Source organism: Ambystoma mexicanum, chromosome 1p (assembly GCF_040938575.1).
Source record: "Ambystoma mexicanum isolate Mex_15411 chromosome 1p, UKY_AmexF1_1, whole genome shotgun sequence".
NCBI classification, from domain to species: Eukaryota; Metazoa; Chordata; class Amphibia; order Caudata; family Ambystomatidae; genus Ambystoma; species Ambystoma mexicanum.
This window is the reverse complement of record NC_090921.1, coordinates 560,557,910-560,575,675: the sequence shown is the minus strand read 5'-3', so window position 1 is coordinate 560,575,675 and position 17,766 is coordinate 560,557,910. Positions and strand designations below refer to the sequence as shown.

General features: G+C 42.9%; 1 protein-coding gene across 3 annotated transcripts in view; it reads left to right on the top strand.

Moving 5' to 3' along the window:
- LOC138575633 (AN1-type zinc finger protein 5-like) overlaps positions 1-17,123 on the top strand; it is a 327,567-nt gene extending 310,444 nt beyond the window's left edge. For all 3 annotated transcript variants that reach the window (XM_069649499.1, XM_069649500.1, XM_069649498.1), the window contains one exon: positions 11,745-17,123. In XM_069649499.1, the coding sequence (XP_069505600.1) occupies positions 11,745-11,893 (149 nt within the window). In that variant the 3' untranslated portion in view covers positions 11,894-17,123. The remainder of the gene's footprint in view (positions 1-11,744) is intronic.
- Positions 17,124-17,766: the final 643 nt, after the last annotated feature.

The window sequence follows — 17,766 nt, the reverse complement described above, 5'->3', positions numbered from 1 at the left end:
AAGTTTTCGAAGGAGGTGCAAGATAAAGTTCGGCAATGAATTGTTTCATTCTTCTACGGATGATGAACTTACAAAGACCAAGGCGAGCACCCAAACCGCCAAATCTTTGTCAGTCCTGGCGAAGGTCCCAACTAAGGCCCCTTATACACAGAGGTCATGGTCTCAGTCTCGACCCTTCTCTGGCTTCAGGGGGTTTCAGGACCACCGGGCACGCAGAACTGAACCTCCGGTTGGCGGCACCTGTCGAAAACAACAACATGGTCAGTTTTTCTCTCGCCCATCAGCTCCTCTCCAGGGGCAGGTAGTCAACCTGACGCCAAATCTGCAAAATTACATTTTTGTCAGTCGCACGAGACTCCGGCGGGAGGACGAATCTGGTCTCATCTAGAGGCGTGGCAGACCATCAATGAAGACTGGTGGGTTTTGTCCATCGCTTTGGCGGATTTCGCTTGCCCCTCCCCCAAATCCCACTCTTCAACCCTCCCTTCCAACAGTTCGGGACACCCTCCTTCAGAGCCGAGGTTCAGAAGCTTCTAGACCTCAGGGCGGTGGAACCTGTTCCCGTTGGGGCTTGGGGAACAAGGGGAGGGCTTCTACTCTCATCTGTTCAGTGCCCAAACCCAACCAGGATGGCCTGCGTACCATCCTCGACCTTTCCCAGTTCAATCTTTCTCTTCCCCAAGAGAAATTGAAGATGATCACACCCTGCCAAATAAAGTCCTCTCTTCGGAAGAGCGACTGGCCCAGTGTAGTGGACCTTCAGGACGCGTATATGCACATCCTGATATGGAGGGCGCATCGAAAATATCTGCGGTTCTCCCTGGGAGGGGAGCATTTCCAGTTCTGTGTGCTCCCGTTTGGTCTCAGCTCGGCGCTGCATGTCTTTACGAAGATGATGTCGGTCATTGCAGCTTTCCTTCGGCTACAGTGTGTTCATGTATATCTGTATTTGGACGACTGGCTCATACGCAGCCCTTGTCCAGTGACAGCTTTGAGAAATCTCCAGTCTCTCCTCCAGCTCCTGTTCCATCTTGGGATGTCGGTGAACTGGCGTAAATCTTCCATGGCTGTCTCCCAAGACCTGATTTTCCTGGGTTTCCGTTGGAACACGATCGACTCCGGCGCACAGGATTGCGGATCTATTCGCCACATGTCAGCTCTTCATCCAGTCACATCACATGATGGCTTGGTGGTTCCAGAGACTTCTGGGCTTCATGGCTTTGTGCGTACTTGCTCTTTCTCTTGCCCATCTCAAAACGGAGCTCTTGGTGTCAGGCTTTGGACTCGGATTCCATGATGATCCCAGTCCCATCCTGCATGATGGCGGACCTTCTATGGTTGTCTTCGACCAACAATCTTACAATGGGGGCCTCCTTTCAGGAGCCCTGCCCACAGGTGGCGACTACCACAGACTCCTCCCTTCTGGGGTGGGGCGGGACGCTGGATCATCGCCAGGTTTTCGGTCTATGGACGCTGCAGGACAGGTGGTTTCATATAAATTATTTGGAACTCCTGGCTGTTTTTCTGGCGCTGAAAGCTTTCCAACTGGCCATCACGAACAGGGTGGTCCGCATCCGCACGGACAACTTGGTGTCGATGTTTTATATCAACAAGCAGGGTGGGACCAAATTGCCACCTCTTGTGGACCTGGCCATTCAGATTTGGGATTGGGCCATCCAGCACGGCATTTGGCTACTGGCGGTACACATTCTGGATCAATTCAATGTGACTGCAGACTCACTCAGCCGACAAACGGCAGCCAGCTACGAGTGGGAACTGAACACGGAGGTCCTCTCCACCATCTTTCGCCAGTGGGGACACTCCGGAAGTGGACCTTTTTGCGAACTCTACAAACAGGAAACTTCCTCTTTATGCATCCAAGAACGGTCTCAGGGCCTCCTCCCTCAGGGACACTCTCGCAATTCTGTGGAACAACATGAAGGACTATGCCTTCCTGCCTCTTCCTGCCTCTTCCTCTGATTTATCGGTCACTCTGCAAGCTCAGGAATACATCAAATTGCACTCTCCTGTTCATAGCTCCTTGGTGGCCAGCCAGATTCTGGTTCTCAGAACTTCAGCATCTGTCGATTTGTCCTCCGATCAGACTGCCGTTGATTCCCAACCTGCTTCACCAATGCGATCAGCATATGTGGCACCCGTCCCCACAATCATTCAACTTGGCGGCCTGGTGCCTGAATTCAAATCCTTAGCGCAGTTTAACTTGTCCGAGGACAGTATAGGCATTATCCAAGCGGCCAGGAAACCCTCAATGAAGTCTCAGTATAGCACCAAGTGGCTCCGTTTTTGCCGCTGGTGTTTAGCTAAGCAGCTGGACTACAGACATACTACGATTGACACTGTCCTTTCGTTCATATCTCATATGGCAGCTTCGGGCATTCTTGTCTTGTAGGATTTACTTGTCGGCTATTGTCGCCTACCTGTCCACTGGCAACTGTTCCTTTTCTTTGACGAACCCAGCCATTTAAAGGCATCTTTGGAATAACATCTTTTTCCACCTGTACGCAATCCTCATCCAAAATGGGATTTAAATGTGTTCCTCGCCGCCTTATGCCATAAACCATTTGAACCCATGGCTATGGCGGCTCTAAAGTACCTTTCATGGAAGGTTGCATTTCTGATTTCAGTAACTTCGGCAAGGTGAGTAACCAAGCTTCAAGCTTTGTCTGTGGAACATCCGTTCCTCACCTTCTATAAGGATAAGGTTGTGCTCCAAACTCATCCTTCTTTCCTTCCTAAAGTAGTGACTGATTTTCATTTGAATCAATCCATCTCATTACCTGTCTTTTTTCCGAACCCGGCCTCGGATGCCGAGAGTATTACACAATTTAGATGTCAGATGAGCTCTGAAGTTCTATCTTGACAGAACGACTGAACTCAGGGGCTCCTCACAACTCTTTGTTACGTTTGGAGACCCGAAAGTGAACCTGCTTAAAAAGCTACTATCTCATGATGGATTGCCTCCTGTATCTCAGAGGCGTATACCATTCAGGGCCTTCAACCACCGAAGGGCATTCATGCTCATCTTGTACGTGGCAAAGGGGCTGCTGTTGCCTTCCAAAAATACGTTCCCTGGGAAACCATTGCCAAAGCGGCTACGTGAGCTTCCCCATCAGCCTTTTTTAAGCATTACTGCTTGGACCCGAGCTCCAGGGCCGATTCTCAATTCGGCCTGGCTGTTCTTAAGAACCCTTTTCAGTAAGGAGATTCTATCCACCCGTATTACCTGTGAGTGTGCTTGGGAATCTCCCACAAGTATGGAGGAAAGGTGACGGGACGTATGAGTATACCAAAGTTACTCACTGTATTGACTACCTTACTCCTAGTCCATAGTCCCCTTTCTGCCATACGGCTGCCAGCCATGCCCTCTAATAAGTATCCTCTATTATTGCTTAAATGGTCGCAGACCTGGCGATAGAAAAGGACTGATAGGTGATGCACGGGGCGGATCTCAGGAGGGCGGGGTTACGGCCGCGTGCGGTACCCCGCGTAAAAAGAGAAGAAGGACAAAACATTTTCATTTTTTTATGCTTTTTGACAAAAAGTGCTCTGGTCCTGTCCCGAAGGGTGGAAGGTCCCACAAGTATGGAGGAAGAAAGGGGACTAGGAGTAAGGTAGCCACTACGGTAAGTAATTTGGTTATTTTTTTTTAACCAACTTTATTTAATAACTATATATAAAACAATACAACTGAGTAATATCAGAAATATCAGAGTAGGAACAAGTGAAAGAATACTCCATATACAGCAGTTCATTAAAATGGAAATTACCACTAAGTTAACAGCATTTCAACAAAAAAAAAGAAATCAGAAATCATCCCCACCCTCCTACCCCATAACAAGGCATAACACAAAAACAACATCACAAAATATACAAACCCCTACCCACCCCGAAATCTCAAAATCCTTTAACAGAAATACCAAAGCTTACACCATATCCAAATAGATCACCAAATGACCCCCACCGTTCCTCATATTCAATTTCCCTATGTTGACGAATTGTCTGAGTCTTCCCATACCAAGAGAGTGTCCGCATATCCGACACCCAGTTCTCGTAATGCAACTTTTTCCTGTACTTCCACACCTTCATTATTCGTTTTATGGCCAACAACGCCCTATCAATCCATTCTGAACAATCCCACAACTCCACATTCCGACTATCAGTTGAAACATCAACAACGCCCTATCAATCCATTCTGAACAATCCCACAACTCCACATTCCGACTATCAGTTGAAAGGAAAATCGCTGATAGAAAAGTACGAGGCAATATCATACTAGTTACCATATCAATGCAATCCAAAACCTCTCTCCAAAAGTCTACCACTATACTGCACTCCCAGAGCATATGTAGATAGGTCCATCTCAAGCTTCCACACCTCTAGCACAAATCTACATCAGCCAAACCTCTCCTTTTCATCCTCACCGGCGTTCAATAAATACGGCCTAAAAGACGTTGGTGAATATACCTCAGATTTAAATCAATTTTGGCACTCACTGAAACCCTCCAGCTATTATCCCACACATTCTCAGAAAGGTCAGTTCCCAATTCATACACCAACTTCATTCGCAACTGATCACAGAAATTCCTCATAAAGTCCTGCAAAGGCATCAACTTAACATATGAAGAAACTGTTTTAGGAGGTGTAGCGAAGATCTCACAAATCTGAGAACTACCACTCAAAGGTTCACTCAACATTTGCAACCTTTCTATTAGTAATTGCTCTAAAAGTCCATACCTGCCCGCCTCCCTGTTATGCAGCCCATAACAATTAGCCAATTCTTCAAACTGAACCATCCTCCCAACCCATACATCCCCTATCTTCAGAATGCCCCTATTAGCCCAACCCCTCCAATTAAGCATCTTATTATTAATTGTTAGACCCGGATTTAGCCAAATAGAGGCCGAATCATACAAATACAAGGATTGTCCCCACCCCAGAATCCAAGCAACCAAAACCGACTTTGAAACCACCAGAGCTTCCAATTAAGTACCAGAATTCGCCAAACTCCCATAAGAATATAAACAATACAAGGAATAAGGATGCAGCAGTTCCCTTTCCATTAAAAGCCAATATGGGTCTGATCTCCACCCCTCCTCAAAATAATAAGAAGCCTTCTTTAATAAAAAGCCCCTACAATGATTCTCCAATACTGGATAACCAAATCCCTGATCTTTAACTCTACGCACCAAAATATATCTTGGAACTTTTGGCTTGTTACCCTTCCCCCATAGGAAGTCCATGAAAATCCTATCAATGTACCGGAGCACTTTTTTAGTAAACCTAAAGGGAAGTGATTGAATAAAATACAGGACCTTTGGCAACAACATCATCTTGATAGCATTGATCCTTGCCCAAATGTTCAGAGTTAATCTTTCCCATCTCTGTACATCTTTCAGCAAAATTTCCTTCAATTTGTCTACATTCTATTCTACCGTTCTCTTAACATCGCGCACCAAGTAGACTCCTAAATATTTCACTGAAATATCAGCCCATTGGCAATCGCAATCCAATTCAACGGATTCATCTGAAGTGGGAAAAACTACCGTTGTACCCCAATTTACATTATAACCAGACAATTCTCCCACCGCCTGCAACATATTTCTCAATAAGGGTCCACCCACCTCCGGATTCCTTAAGACCACTGTCAGATCGTCAGCATATGCTAGGACTTTTACCGCATCATTTCTCAGCTTCCAGCCTAAGATATGCTAACAGCGGTTCCAAAACCAAATTAAACAAAAAGGGCGAAAGAGGACAACCTTGTCTAGTACCTCTATGCAACCGAAAAGCCTGAGACAAAACATCATTAACCCACATTTTAGCCGAGATATTATGTTGCAACACACCTATAGCATTCAAGAATTGTGGGCCAAAACCCATCCGAAACAGCGTGAAATTTAGGAACGACCAATTCACACCATCAAACGCTTTTTCAGCGTAAAAAAAAATAAAAATGTCCTCCTCCTTAGCACGGGACAACCCCACTATATTCAGCAATTTCCTAATATTATCATAGCCATATCTACCAACTATGAACCCCACTTGTGAACGGCCTATCAATTCACCCATAAATCTTTGCAACCTATTGGCCATAACCTTTGCAAAAATGTTGACATCCACATTAAGTAAAGAAATGGGGCGATAATTAGCACATCTTGACAAATCCTTTCCCTGTTTTGGAATGAGGGTAATAATCGCCTCTTGCATCGTCGGACATAATACTCCATCTGAAAGAAACGTATTAAATAAAACAAACAATTTGGGCACCAAAACTGAATTAAACGCTCTATAAAACTTTACGGGCAGCCCATCTGAACCAGGAGACTTAACCATATTAAGTTGATTAATAGCATCCACAACCTCTGTTTCCACAATCTGAGCATCAAGCGCCTCTCTACCCTCCTCGGATAAAAAAGGAAGGTCTATTCTATCAAAGAACTTCACTAGTTTGCCATCCTCAACTTGAGACGCATCCGCATAGAGAGAAGCATAATAGGATCTAAAGCATTCACAAATGTCAATACTTCTAACCTTCACATCCCCAACTGTATCCTCTATCTTCTGCACGAACGATCTATCCGACAAACTTTTCAATTTCCTAGCAAGTAATCGCCCTCCCTTATCCCCCTCCTCCCAATATTTCTGCCTCATGAAATATAAACCTTTCTCAGCTTGTTCCTCCATCATTTTTCTCACTTTGCTCCTTGCACCCTCCATCTTCAATCTATCCTCCCCTTTACCAGACAAAGCATACCCCCGCTGTAGTGCCTTAAGTTCCCATTCCAACCCTCTAATACTCATTTCCCCCTCCCTCCTGACTCTAGCTGTCCAATTAATCAATTCCCCTCTTATAGTCGCCTTAAATGCATCCCACACTATCATACAGTCTGCCGAACCCACATTGTCCTCAAGAAAAACTAACGATGGAAACATTAATAGCCTCACAGATGTTCTCCTCTTGTAAAATGAAAGTTTTAAGTCTCCATTTAACTCCAATAGGTCGATGTATATTTCGATTCATGTTCAACTCTACCAGTGAATGATCAGAGAGACACCGCTCTCCAATTTCCACCGTCTTTACAACATCAATCATTTTATCCAAAATCAACAAATAATCCAGTCTAGAATAAGAATTGTGAGCCACAGAGTAAAAGGAGAAACCCTTCTCTGTGGGGTGAAGGGACCTCCAACTATCCACCAAAGCAAAAGTATCAATAAAACCACGAAAGGCACTACTCAGCCCCTGACCTGTGAACCTACATGTTGATAACCTATCCAAGGCAGAATCCAAAACGCAATTAAAATCACCTCCAATAACGATATAATCACCTTTCATCCTTTTCAAAGAATCTGTCAGTACCTTAGGATCGGTGTATAGTCCATGCTCAAATGGTATTCGTTTTTTTAAAGTCCTCATTCTTCCTTCATACTTAACATCCGCTAAAATATACCGTCCACTGTCATCCATAAGTATATTTTCAACCATCATTCCCAAGTTCTTCCGAAGCAGCAATCCCACTCCCCTCGAACTTCCAGAGTAACAATTTAACAGAACCTTCATAAACTTTGAAGCCCCATAAAAATTACTCGGGTTGTCTATCAGGTGGTTTTCCTGTAAGAAAATAACATCTGCCCGCTCACGTTTTAGCCGAACCATCAAATTCCTTCCTTTTTTTGGACAATTCGGTCCTTTAACATTCCAAGTCACAAAATTTAAAGACCCCATCAAGTTCTATCAAGCACAAACACCATGCTATTTGCACAAATCGTCCAGGACATCACCTCGAAAACCGGGAATTACATATTAGGTTTAAAATCCTTAAAAACCATAGATTCAACAAAAAGTTGGTGTAGAACATTGAATCCACCCCCCCACACAAATATACATCACAAAGAACACAGACATACAACAATCAACACAAAGAAGACATTTAAATTGCAAATAGTCCATCAACAGGACTGAACGATAATTCCCATAATCACAAAACCTCATCACTGAACTGTAACCCTAGGATCCTATGCCCAACCTATAAGTAACACGTCAGTTCAACCCTTCTGACTTGACTTGTCACAAACCCCTCCCAACACCTAACCTCCTAAAATATACTTTAATAACCTATATGTTCAACTAAAACCCCCAGTATCTTCTCCCAAGCCCCCAATCCAAGCTTGATCCCAACCCAACCCAAAGTTTGCCAGCCAAATGTCCCCCACCACCTCTCCGCTAACTAACTAAGCAACCACCTCAACTGAATCCCTATCCAACAGTATCATCACCATCTTCTTCTAACCAAACCATGGAACTCATTCAGTTAGGACAACCTCCACATCCCCATATTCCCATCCCAATCTACATAGCCAAACATACAGAAGTTCAGACACCAACAGAATCACTACAACCACACTACCCAAGGGAGTGTAAGTACAATGCTCATTTCCCAAGAAGTTGCGTGACCCCCAGGATACATAACAGAACCTCAAAACCCCATGAGGCCAGAAGTAACACCCCCAGATTGAATGCAATACATAGCTGCAACTGCTAAATACTCAAACAGGAAACATATACATACACAGTCCTCAGTATACCTACAATAGAACTGAGTAGTGAGCCATTTGATGAAAAGTAATGTGCAGAAAACAGAAATTGCAGAAGAAGAAGATAACTTTCTGCATAAAGCATCTCAACAGACAATATAAAAAAACATCAGCAAATGATGGACTAAAGCCTAGTAGACAGAATGACTTCTTAAACAATGAGAATATCATTTCTGTGCATTACAACCAATCAAAAACCTCGACCAAACACGCACAATTACTTCCAGCCATTCAAGCAATCATACACAGAAACATCTGGACTCACGACCAGCTTTCAAACAAGAGGCAAACATTCAAGAACAATAACACCTCAAATATACCCACATGCATATTACTTCCCCCTTCTTGACAACGTGGCCACCTCCGACCCCACAGTCTTAGTAGACATTTACAATCAGGCAATACTGAAAGCCTTGAATACCATCACCCCCCTAAAATTGCGGAAACCTAAACCACAACGTCACCTGAATACATGGTTCACGCCGCATCTTAGAGAACTACGTAAAACTAAGAGAACTGCAGAAGCACATTGGAAAAAGTGCCCTTCTCTAAACAATAAAAATGAACTAATTCTAGCAACTTCTAGCTATAAACAAGCTATTGTACTTGCCAAAAAAGACACCTATAGCAAAAGGATCGAACAAGCGGAATCTAACACAAAAGAACTTTTTAAGATTCTAAAAGAATTAGATTCCCCGATTGCCCCTATTGATAAATGTGTCACAGATGCACGATGGTGCAGCAACATCCAGAAGGCACTTCTAGATAAAATAGCCTGTTTACAATCTAAAATCAATGCGCAAAAAGACCTGTTACTCGCTGACCATGATCACAAACAACTTCCTAACAAGTCACCTACCTTTGAGCCAACCTGTAAACCATTTAGTTTCTCACCCCTCTCAATTTGGGAAGCAGAAAACATCATTAGGAAACTTAAACCATCGAATTGCCAAGGCGACGCTTCTCCTGCTCCGATTATCAAAGCAGCAGCTCATGAACTGGCACCGTTCATTACTAACCTTATCAACGCCTCCTTCAAAATGGGAGTAGTGCCTGATAACCTAAAAGACGCCTGGGTCATCCCACTAATCAAAAAACCCACTCTTGACCCAGCCAACCCGTCTAACTATAGGCCGATAACAACTGCACCCTTCTTACTAAAGATACTAGATAGAGCAGCCTACCTGCAAATACAGGCTTATCTAGAAACAAACAATCTTCTGGGACTAAGGCAATCCGGCTTCCAACCTAGACATGGCACGGAAACTGCCCTAATAGATCTCACTACTCAGATTCAAATTTTAAAAGACAATGGCAAACAAGCACTGCTCTTATTGCTTGATCTGTCAGCAGCTTTTGACTTGGTCAACCACCAAACGCTTTGCAACCACCTGAAATCTGCAGCTCACTTTTCCGACGCAGCCACTGCCTGTATCAGCTCTTCTTGGCTAACAGAACCATGATGGTCTTTTCTCCTACTGACTCGGCTGAACCCTCACCGGTCCCGTGTGGTGTCCCGCAAGGTTCTTGCGTGTCCCCAACGCTCTATAATGTATTTACAAAGCCCCTTTTTGATATCCTTGACTATCTGGGTGTCACGTATACTAATTATGCGGATGACACCCAGATACTCATTCCTATCTCTGGCGACCATGAAACTGATAGCAAAACCCTCAATGAAATATACGCAGTAATACAGCGTGGATGGCACACCATGGACTTTGTCTCAATGACGAAAAAACTGAGTTGATTATCCTTGGTACTCACGCTAAACTAAAAAAACTAAATACTGCTTTCAAATCATTCACTATTGATGGTAATCCCATCCCTGTCTCTAATAATATTAAAACCATTGCTATCTACCTCGATGCCACATTATCCTTCACCAAACAAACCAATGCAGTAGCGTCTTCAGCCGCCTATACATGTAAACCTATTACCGCATGTAGGCCGTTTACTCCACTCCCAACTGCATTACTCTTGCTAGAACGTTAGTCTTGTTCAAAGTAGATTATTGTAATGCCCTCTACTTAGGCACTAGCCGCAAAAATATTCACAAACTACAAGTAACTCAAAATAACGCCATTAGGGCAGCCCTCAACATCCCTAAGAAGTCGCATATCTCTGAGACGAGACGTAATCTGCATTGGCTCCCTATAGAGCACAGAATATCCCTCAAAGCTCTTGCCCTTAACCCACAAAGCCAGGGCTAACCTCGCACCATCCTACATCTCTAACCAACTTACCCCACACACATCTACAAGACCACTTGGAAAAGCTCAAGTTAACATTATTTCTATACCAAGATTCGAACTCCATAACTCGGGAGGAGTTAGTTTCCCTGTACAAGCCTCAAAGCTATGGAATACTCTACCTGTTCCAATCAGGTCTGTAACCTCCTTCAACCTATTTAAACGCAACACCAAACGTTGGCTTCATGACCTGGACACATTGACAGCTTAACATCTTAGAGCTTAGATTTACTGCCTACCCACTGTACATATTGTAAATAATATTACTATCTGTCTCACCTTCGGCCCACCGCCTTAATTGCAACATGGATGCTTGTACCTGTAATACCAATGTATGTATTTATTTGTAACCGCAACTATTGTAACTGTTGCCTACTGCATGCTAATGTAACTGTACTCTTATGTAACATGATCAAAAAACGTACGCGTCCGTATGCCCCTGGGCCTAGTTGCACTTTATAAATGAACCAAATACAAATACATACATCCAATTACTGAATCCAGCAAATCCGGCATTCACCCTCAACAGAAGAATCCGTGTGGTAAGGGACATGAGGTTGAAGACAAAAGCATCAGTTCGAAACATGACATCACAGCATTAATGCATTTCAAAAATATTCCCCCAACCCCTGACAGTACTGACAAACCACCGGAATGCCAGGGCCAGGATTAGCTGTAAACCAGCAGGTTGCAAAAGCGGCAGAACACATCAGTACCCAAAAAACAAAAAAAACAAAAACTTTGTTATAATTTGTCATATAATGTTTTGTTTAAAAGAGCTGCCTCTCTATTGTTAAGTGTTTTTCAGATACCCATGTTGGAGAATTTGGGTTACAAGAAAGTAAATGTTCCTTCTTCATTACTCCACCCTTACAGGATTCGACTGTCGCTGCAGGAATCTGTTCTGTGCAGTTCACCGGTATTCAGATAAACATGACTGTCCTTACAACTATAAAGCTGAAGCAGCTGAGAAAATCCGCAAAGAGAACCCCATGGTCGTGGCTGAAAAAATTCAGAAGTTGTGAATAGCAATCGCTCGGAAAACGCGTTTTTTCCTTGACTTCTCTTCCTTCTCTTTGGAGAGAACCCGCCGGACACAGCACAGTGGATCTGGGTTGCCTGGAGTCTGGCGGAATGCAATTGATGTTTTTTCGCAATGTGCAGTGGATAGACTGGGCACAGTGAAAAAGATTGTTGGAATGTTTTTGTAGCACTATCACCAAGCCTGGCTCAGACTGGAAACTTCAAGAGATTTTGTTAAGGTCTGAACACTCTGCTGCAAATTTTGGTTGGATAATAGCCTGCCGTATTGAAAACTATAGAAACTGGGATGAAATGCCACTCTGATGGCAATATTCTGGTGGGACATGTCTGCTGTAGGCACTTTCAGAAGATGTGGTTTTGTCAATGCTTGGGTTACGACTTAAGATGCCTTTGGTCTGTGGATACAAAACTAGGAGGCAAGCTCTCAGATTGGTGTCTGCAGTGTTATTAGCCCATTTTGTTGCCACGGTTCGGTAGAAGAGACCATTTCTATCTGAACAGAAATATGGAGAACTGTATTCAATTTTCCAATTTTGCTTGAATCCAGCAATAAGCACTGAAATCAGGGCAATCGTTATTGGAGTGAGTTAATGCAACTTTTGAAGCAACTTGATTATATCGATATGCACCCACAATGCCAGCAGAACATTATGAAATATATTTACTTTTTGGCACGCTTGTGGAATCCTTGAGTGCAGTGATCAGCTTAAAATACTCGCTGCACTTGTTTATTCAAGGGATTTCAATGAACACGTGTGCAGTTTGGTTTTCATCCTTTCAATGACAGCTTGACTAAAAGTTATTTTAAAGTTTGAAGAGCAAGATACCTACCGTTTTCATATGTTGAGATCATTTTACCTTCTGCTTTTCACTGGTGGTGGGGACTGTGCACAGCAGTCTCTTCTTCTCTAGTCCTGCATCTAGTGTGCAAATCTAATGTAGCGCTGCATTTTGTGTCTACCCAAATGGCATTCCTGAATACTGTAGTATTTGAAATTCTGTGGCTTCCTGTCCCAATTACACCTTTCTTTGGGTACATTTCCCCCTCTTTTGTGAAACTGTAAGTCAAAGTGCCACTTTAAAAGGAAAACTACGGGAAATCTAGGGATGTTTATAATACTGAATAGATTGTAAAAATTCACGGATGTTGCCACATTGTTTGACAGGGAGTATACATCTGCAGGGAACAAGATTCATTCCCAGTCCATAATGTGCCCAACTTGGTGTCTTCTGCCAATTGTATGTCTGATGGGGCAGGGAGTCAAGTATCTCCCACCCTAGGTTGTTTGCAAAGGTGATGGGGTTGAAGGTATGTAAAACATCAGTTTCACTGTGCCAGGGTGAATATTCTTTATAAAGAAAAATAGCGCTCCCACATGCAATTACGTTTTGCAGGCTTTAGCTGACAAACAGAACATGAGTGAGATCTGCGAGTACATGTCTACAGATTCCAATTTCTGCTGCTGAGGGCTCGACATTTTAATGAACCTCCTGTCTGCCCACCACCCTCAGGTAAGATGCCTACTCTCCTACCCCACTGCTTCCATCTCTCGAATAGGCCAACCCAGCATATTAATTCTTCCTCCCCTGTTTGGGTTTGGCATAGAGAGGACAGTGTTAAAAAAAATAGAAACACGTGGGTGGATAATCAATCCAGAGTGCTATTTCTTCATACTCCCTCTCCCCCTTCCTTAAGAAAGTAAACAATGCTTGGTGAAGTCAGGCAGATAGAAAAATACATATTGACTTTGGACATTAGTCATTTAGCGGTAACTTCAGCTGCATAGACAGTGAGTAAAAAAAACCTGTATGTGTAAAAGAGCAGTGTCCTATCTGTACTCCATAATGTTCACTAGGGTAAAACAATACTGTTCTAAGTATTAAGATACTCCTCAGAACATGTTTTAAATGTTATGAATGTACACGGGTTAGCCCGTGGGCGTGTAACGTTATAACTGTATACCTAATTAAGAGAGTTGATGACCCCTGACTAGTGCACAAGGAAAAGTGGGCATATGGTTTCAAGATGAACAAGACAGAGAAGAAATGGGGGTATATTTCGGATTCTGTTTGCGTTCTTAGCTGTCAGAACACCATCCTCCTGTGATTTCCAGTAACTAACTGGCAAGCAAACAGACACTGTTATGAATGTCCACATAACCAAGCGTGAAAACTTGTAAATGGTGAAACCAATCCTCTTATAAGTTTACTAAATAATACGTGTTATGACAATGTAAAGAAGTCATACACAAATGACCATTGCTCTTCCATATTGGTATGGGACATCTATTTATCTGTTCACCTATCTCTTTATTGCCTTTTTTACACCCCTTAAGGGCATGTTTCTTGCTTGCATAATACCCTTTTATGTAAGGAATCCAGTCAGTTGTTGGAAACGGATAGTAGCAATACTTGGCAATATTCAGCTGTCCCAGCAACAATGTTCTTTGCCCATTAAGTGTTATTAGTTTAAGCATCATATTGGAAGGTTTACTGTATATCAATGCTAGAGCGGGGTAAAGAAAACCTAGGGGAATTCAATAAGCAGTTTTACTCCGCTCAAATGTAGCACACAAAGATTCTATGAGCTACATTTGGCTTGGTTGTTGAATTGGGTTTGTTTGCAGTTCTTGGGTAATTTGACAGTTTGCACTTTTTAAACTTTTGAAATAGTTTTTGTAGAACTTTAGTAGTTTGGGCAGCTCGGTGTGCTCAACTTGGGCTCCCTCCCCATACTCAGTGGCCCCCTATGGAACTTTGCTCATAGTTCTGTGCCTGCTCCTGGCCTGGGAAGAAGAATAGTGGTTGTTTGCAATACAGAAACAAACATTACATATCACCAGACAAGGACAATAAACAATATAGATAAATATATTAATACAGTTTGGTCCTCAGTACAAGTTTTCCAGTCCGGAAACAACGGTACCGGTAAGCTTGCCGGTACTGCTGTTTCCAGACTGGCAAACTATGAGTTCTGTGAGCGGGAGCCTTTCAGTTCGCCAGGTCTGACCTGGCGGGTGGAACGGCACCCGCTCGCAGACCTCGACGGATGCACCGGCACCATTCACGAATGGTGCCGGTGCATCCGTCCTCCCCAGTCCCATTGAGTCCAATGTGACTCAAATGGGAATGGGGAGTAATATTTCCTGGCGCCCCGGAATGGGCAATTACCTGGTCCGCCGGGGCTGTAATTCACCGGTAATTGCCCATTACCGGCCACTGGAAAATTCATGACTCCGGTTGCAGCCATGCCAGTATTTACCGGCGCGGCTACCGACAAGGTCGTAATGACCCCATTGTTTACTTTTTTCAGTATATTTTTTGCTGTTGGACAGCATTACAGTTAAGTGCTATTTTCTTCTGAAACATTGCAGCTTTTTAATTTTGGCCTAGAAATGTTGTATTTGCTAATGCAGTGTGTCCAAGGCATTTTGTGTACATTTGATGTAGTTCTTATTTATATATTGATTGATTTCTCCAGCCTTGTAACTTTCATCTTATAAAATACATTTTCTAGCAATTGTCTTTTCAGACTAATTTGGGATTTGTAGTAGAATATACTGTTGCAGATTTTAATCATTTGGCCATTAAGAGAGTGCGAGGCTGTATGGTAGGAATTAATAGGATTTTTAGCGAAGACATTTTCATTGGTCTGGACTCTTATACAAAGTTAATCCTAAACACAGAATTTCAGGCGTGCAACTATGGTTGCGTTTTTAGCATGCTTTCAGTAGGGACATGAATCAAGGGATATATATGACATTTAGAACTTTCTCTCCAAACGATGGCTGCAGTGATCTAAAGAACAGACAAATCTGCAGGCAGTCACCTGAGCTAAAATTAATTGGAAAGCTGCTGAAGTTAATTTTCACTTTTAGGTGCTGTTCTTTCTGGGTAATGTTTCAAACAAACATGGCGTGCTACAACTAATAGTGGACTTTAGGTTTAGTGGCAGCTACAGCCTGCATGTGGCTTGTGAAGCCATTGGGTGAAGGGGATGTTTTCTCGCTGATGCAGTAGGCAGCCATGTAAAGGTTTCTTCAGGCAGATACAGCCATTAAAAACCTTCTTATGTTCCAGTGACTCTTTTACTTCTGTGTAGGTATTGTACCCTAGAACTGGGAGTGCTTCTTGTGAAACATAATGCAGACTTGAAAACAGTGTGAAACATCAAAGGTGGGGCAGGGACTAATTGGGGACCTCAATTGTATGCTGGCAAAGGGGCATGGTCAACAGAATGCTGTACCTGTGTCACTTAGCACTAATTTCTGCCCACCCAAAAAGGTTTCTACCAACCAAAGAAAGTATAGTTACACAGACTGTGTCTATTTGAGCCTGTGCAGTGTGTTTATAGGAAAATGGTTGGGTTGTACTATTTCATGGATTGACAAAACAGAAATACATTAAGAGAACCATTGCAGCTGTCTTTTTTAATATACACGCTATTGACATTTATGTCTACTCCCTATTTATGTCTACCCCCTGAGAATAATCCATTCATTTCTGGTCTCTCGTTTAAGAACATGTCACACAACATTGTTTAGGACTCATTTAAGAAGACTAACATTACATTGTTGTTTTTCCATCAAAAGTTCCTCTTTCAGGACGGATTTGCCCGGAGGTCTGAGTGTGGCTTTCTCTGGACTGATACTAACTTCATTACATTGTGGATCACCATATTTGGGGGACTATCTCCATTAGAAAGATCGAGGGAGAAGAAGACTAGAGGCTGTGACTGATGGAAAGAAGAAGCTTTCTCTGGCAGTGAGAGCACCAGTTCCTCCTAAACACCTTCTGAGTGCTTCTTCACTGAAATGCAGATGTCTCCTGTCGTGCACACCTACTATTGGAATGAACACACCATTTATTGTGTGTGAAGGATTATGAATTTAAGTGTGCTTCGGGTGGTATTTCCTTTTTTTATGATTTGAGACAAATTGCATCTCTCTGTCAGCCTCCGGCTTTAATCCTTTCGTATATCTTCAATGTTTTGGACATTACATTTTAAGTTTGCCTTGTCATTTTAAGGATTCATTTGTGCATTGAGAAAGCTTTTTTCTGCATCTTCTATTTATTCTACTAACATTGTTCCAGAGATTTGTGTGAATTTTAAATCGTTGGTCTTCATTTATTATTACATTTGTTGATGTTTGCTGTCTGTACTAGTAAGAAATGATCCACATAAAGGTATACTGGTTGGTCATACATTGACTGAGCTTCTTCACTTTTATTTGTTGTCGCTGATGAGTTTAGCCATTGAACTAGAGGAATAATAAAAATTGAGATTTTCTAGATGGAGAATCCCTTCCTTCTGAGGATTCAATATGGAAAACTGTTAAAGTCCTATTGGATAAGGTGACTAACAGCCCGAAATAGGGTTCTTGTTATAGATGAATGCTCCCTAGTTGGGGCACATAAGGTATGTACACAACGTCAATGAGTTAATGGACCTAATCATGCATAATCTGTGATGTACTGTCTGTGCGTTCAGATAGTACACCACCAATATCCAAATCATGCAGTCCAAGGCGTTTGAAGTGAAGGGCATAAGGCTGCCAGGGGAACTTGCCCACAATGAACTCAGAACCTGATGCTCTTCAGTGGTCAGCAATCTAACCTCCTGCAGTTATCCTAATCCATGACCTGAATGCAATTTTATCACTGAAACCTCCTGACACCAACCTCTACCCACATTGTGGGCCGCACCACCCCATTGGTTGCATCATTCAACTCAGAAACAGGTCTCACTGGACTGGTGCAGGATTCTGCATCATCCAGCCCTTACACAACACTGGCAATTACCACCATTAGCTCCTTGGAAGCACTTTCCTGGCACATCTCCGTTCCTTCCTCA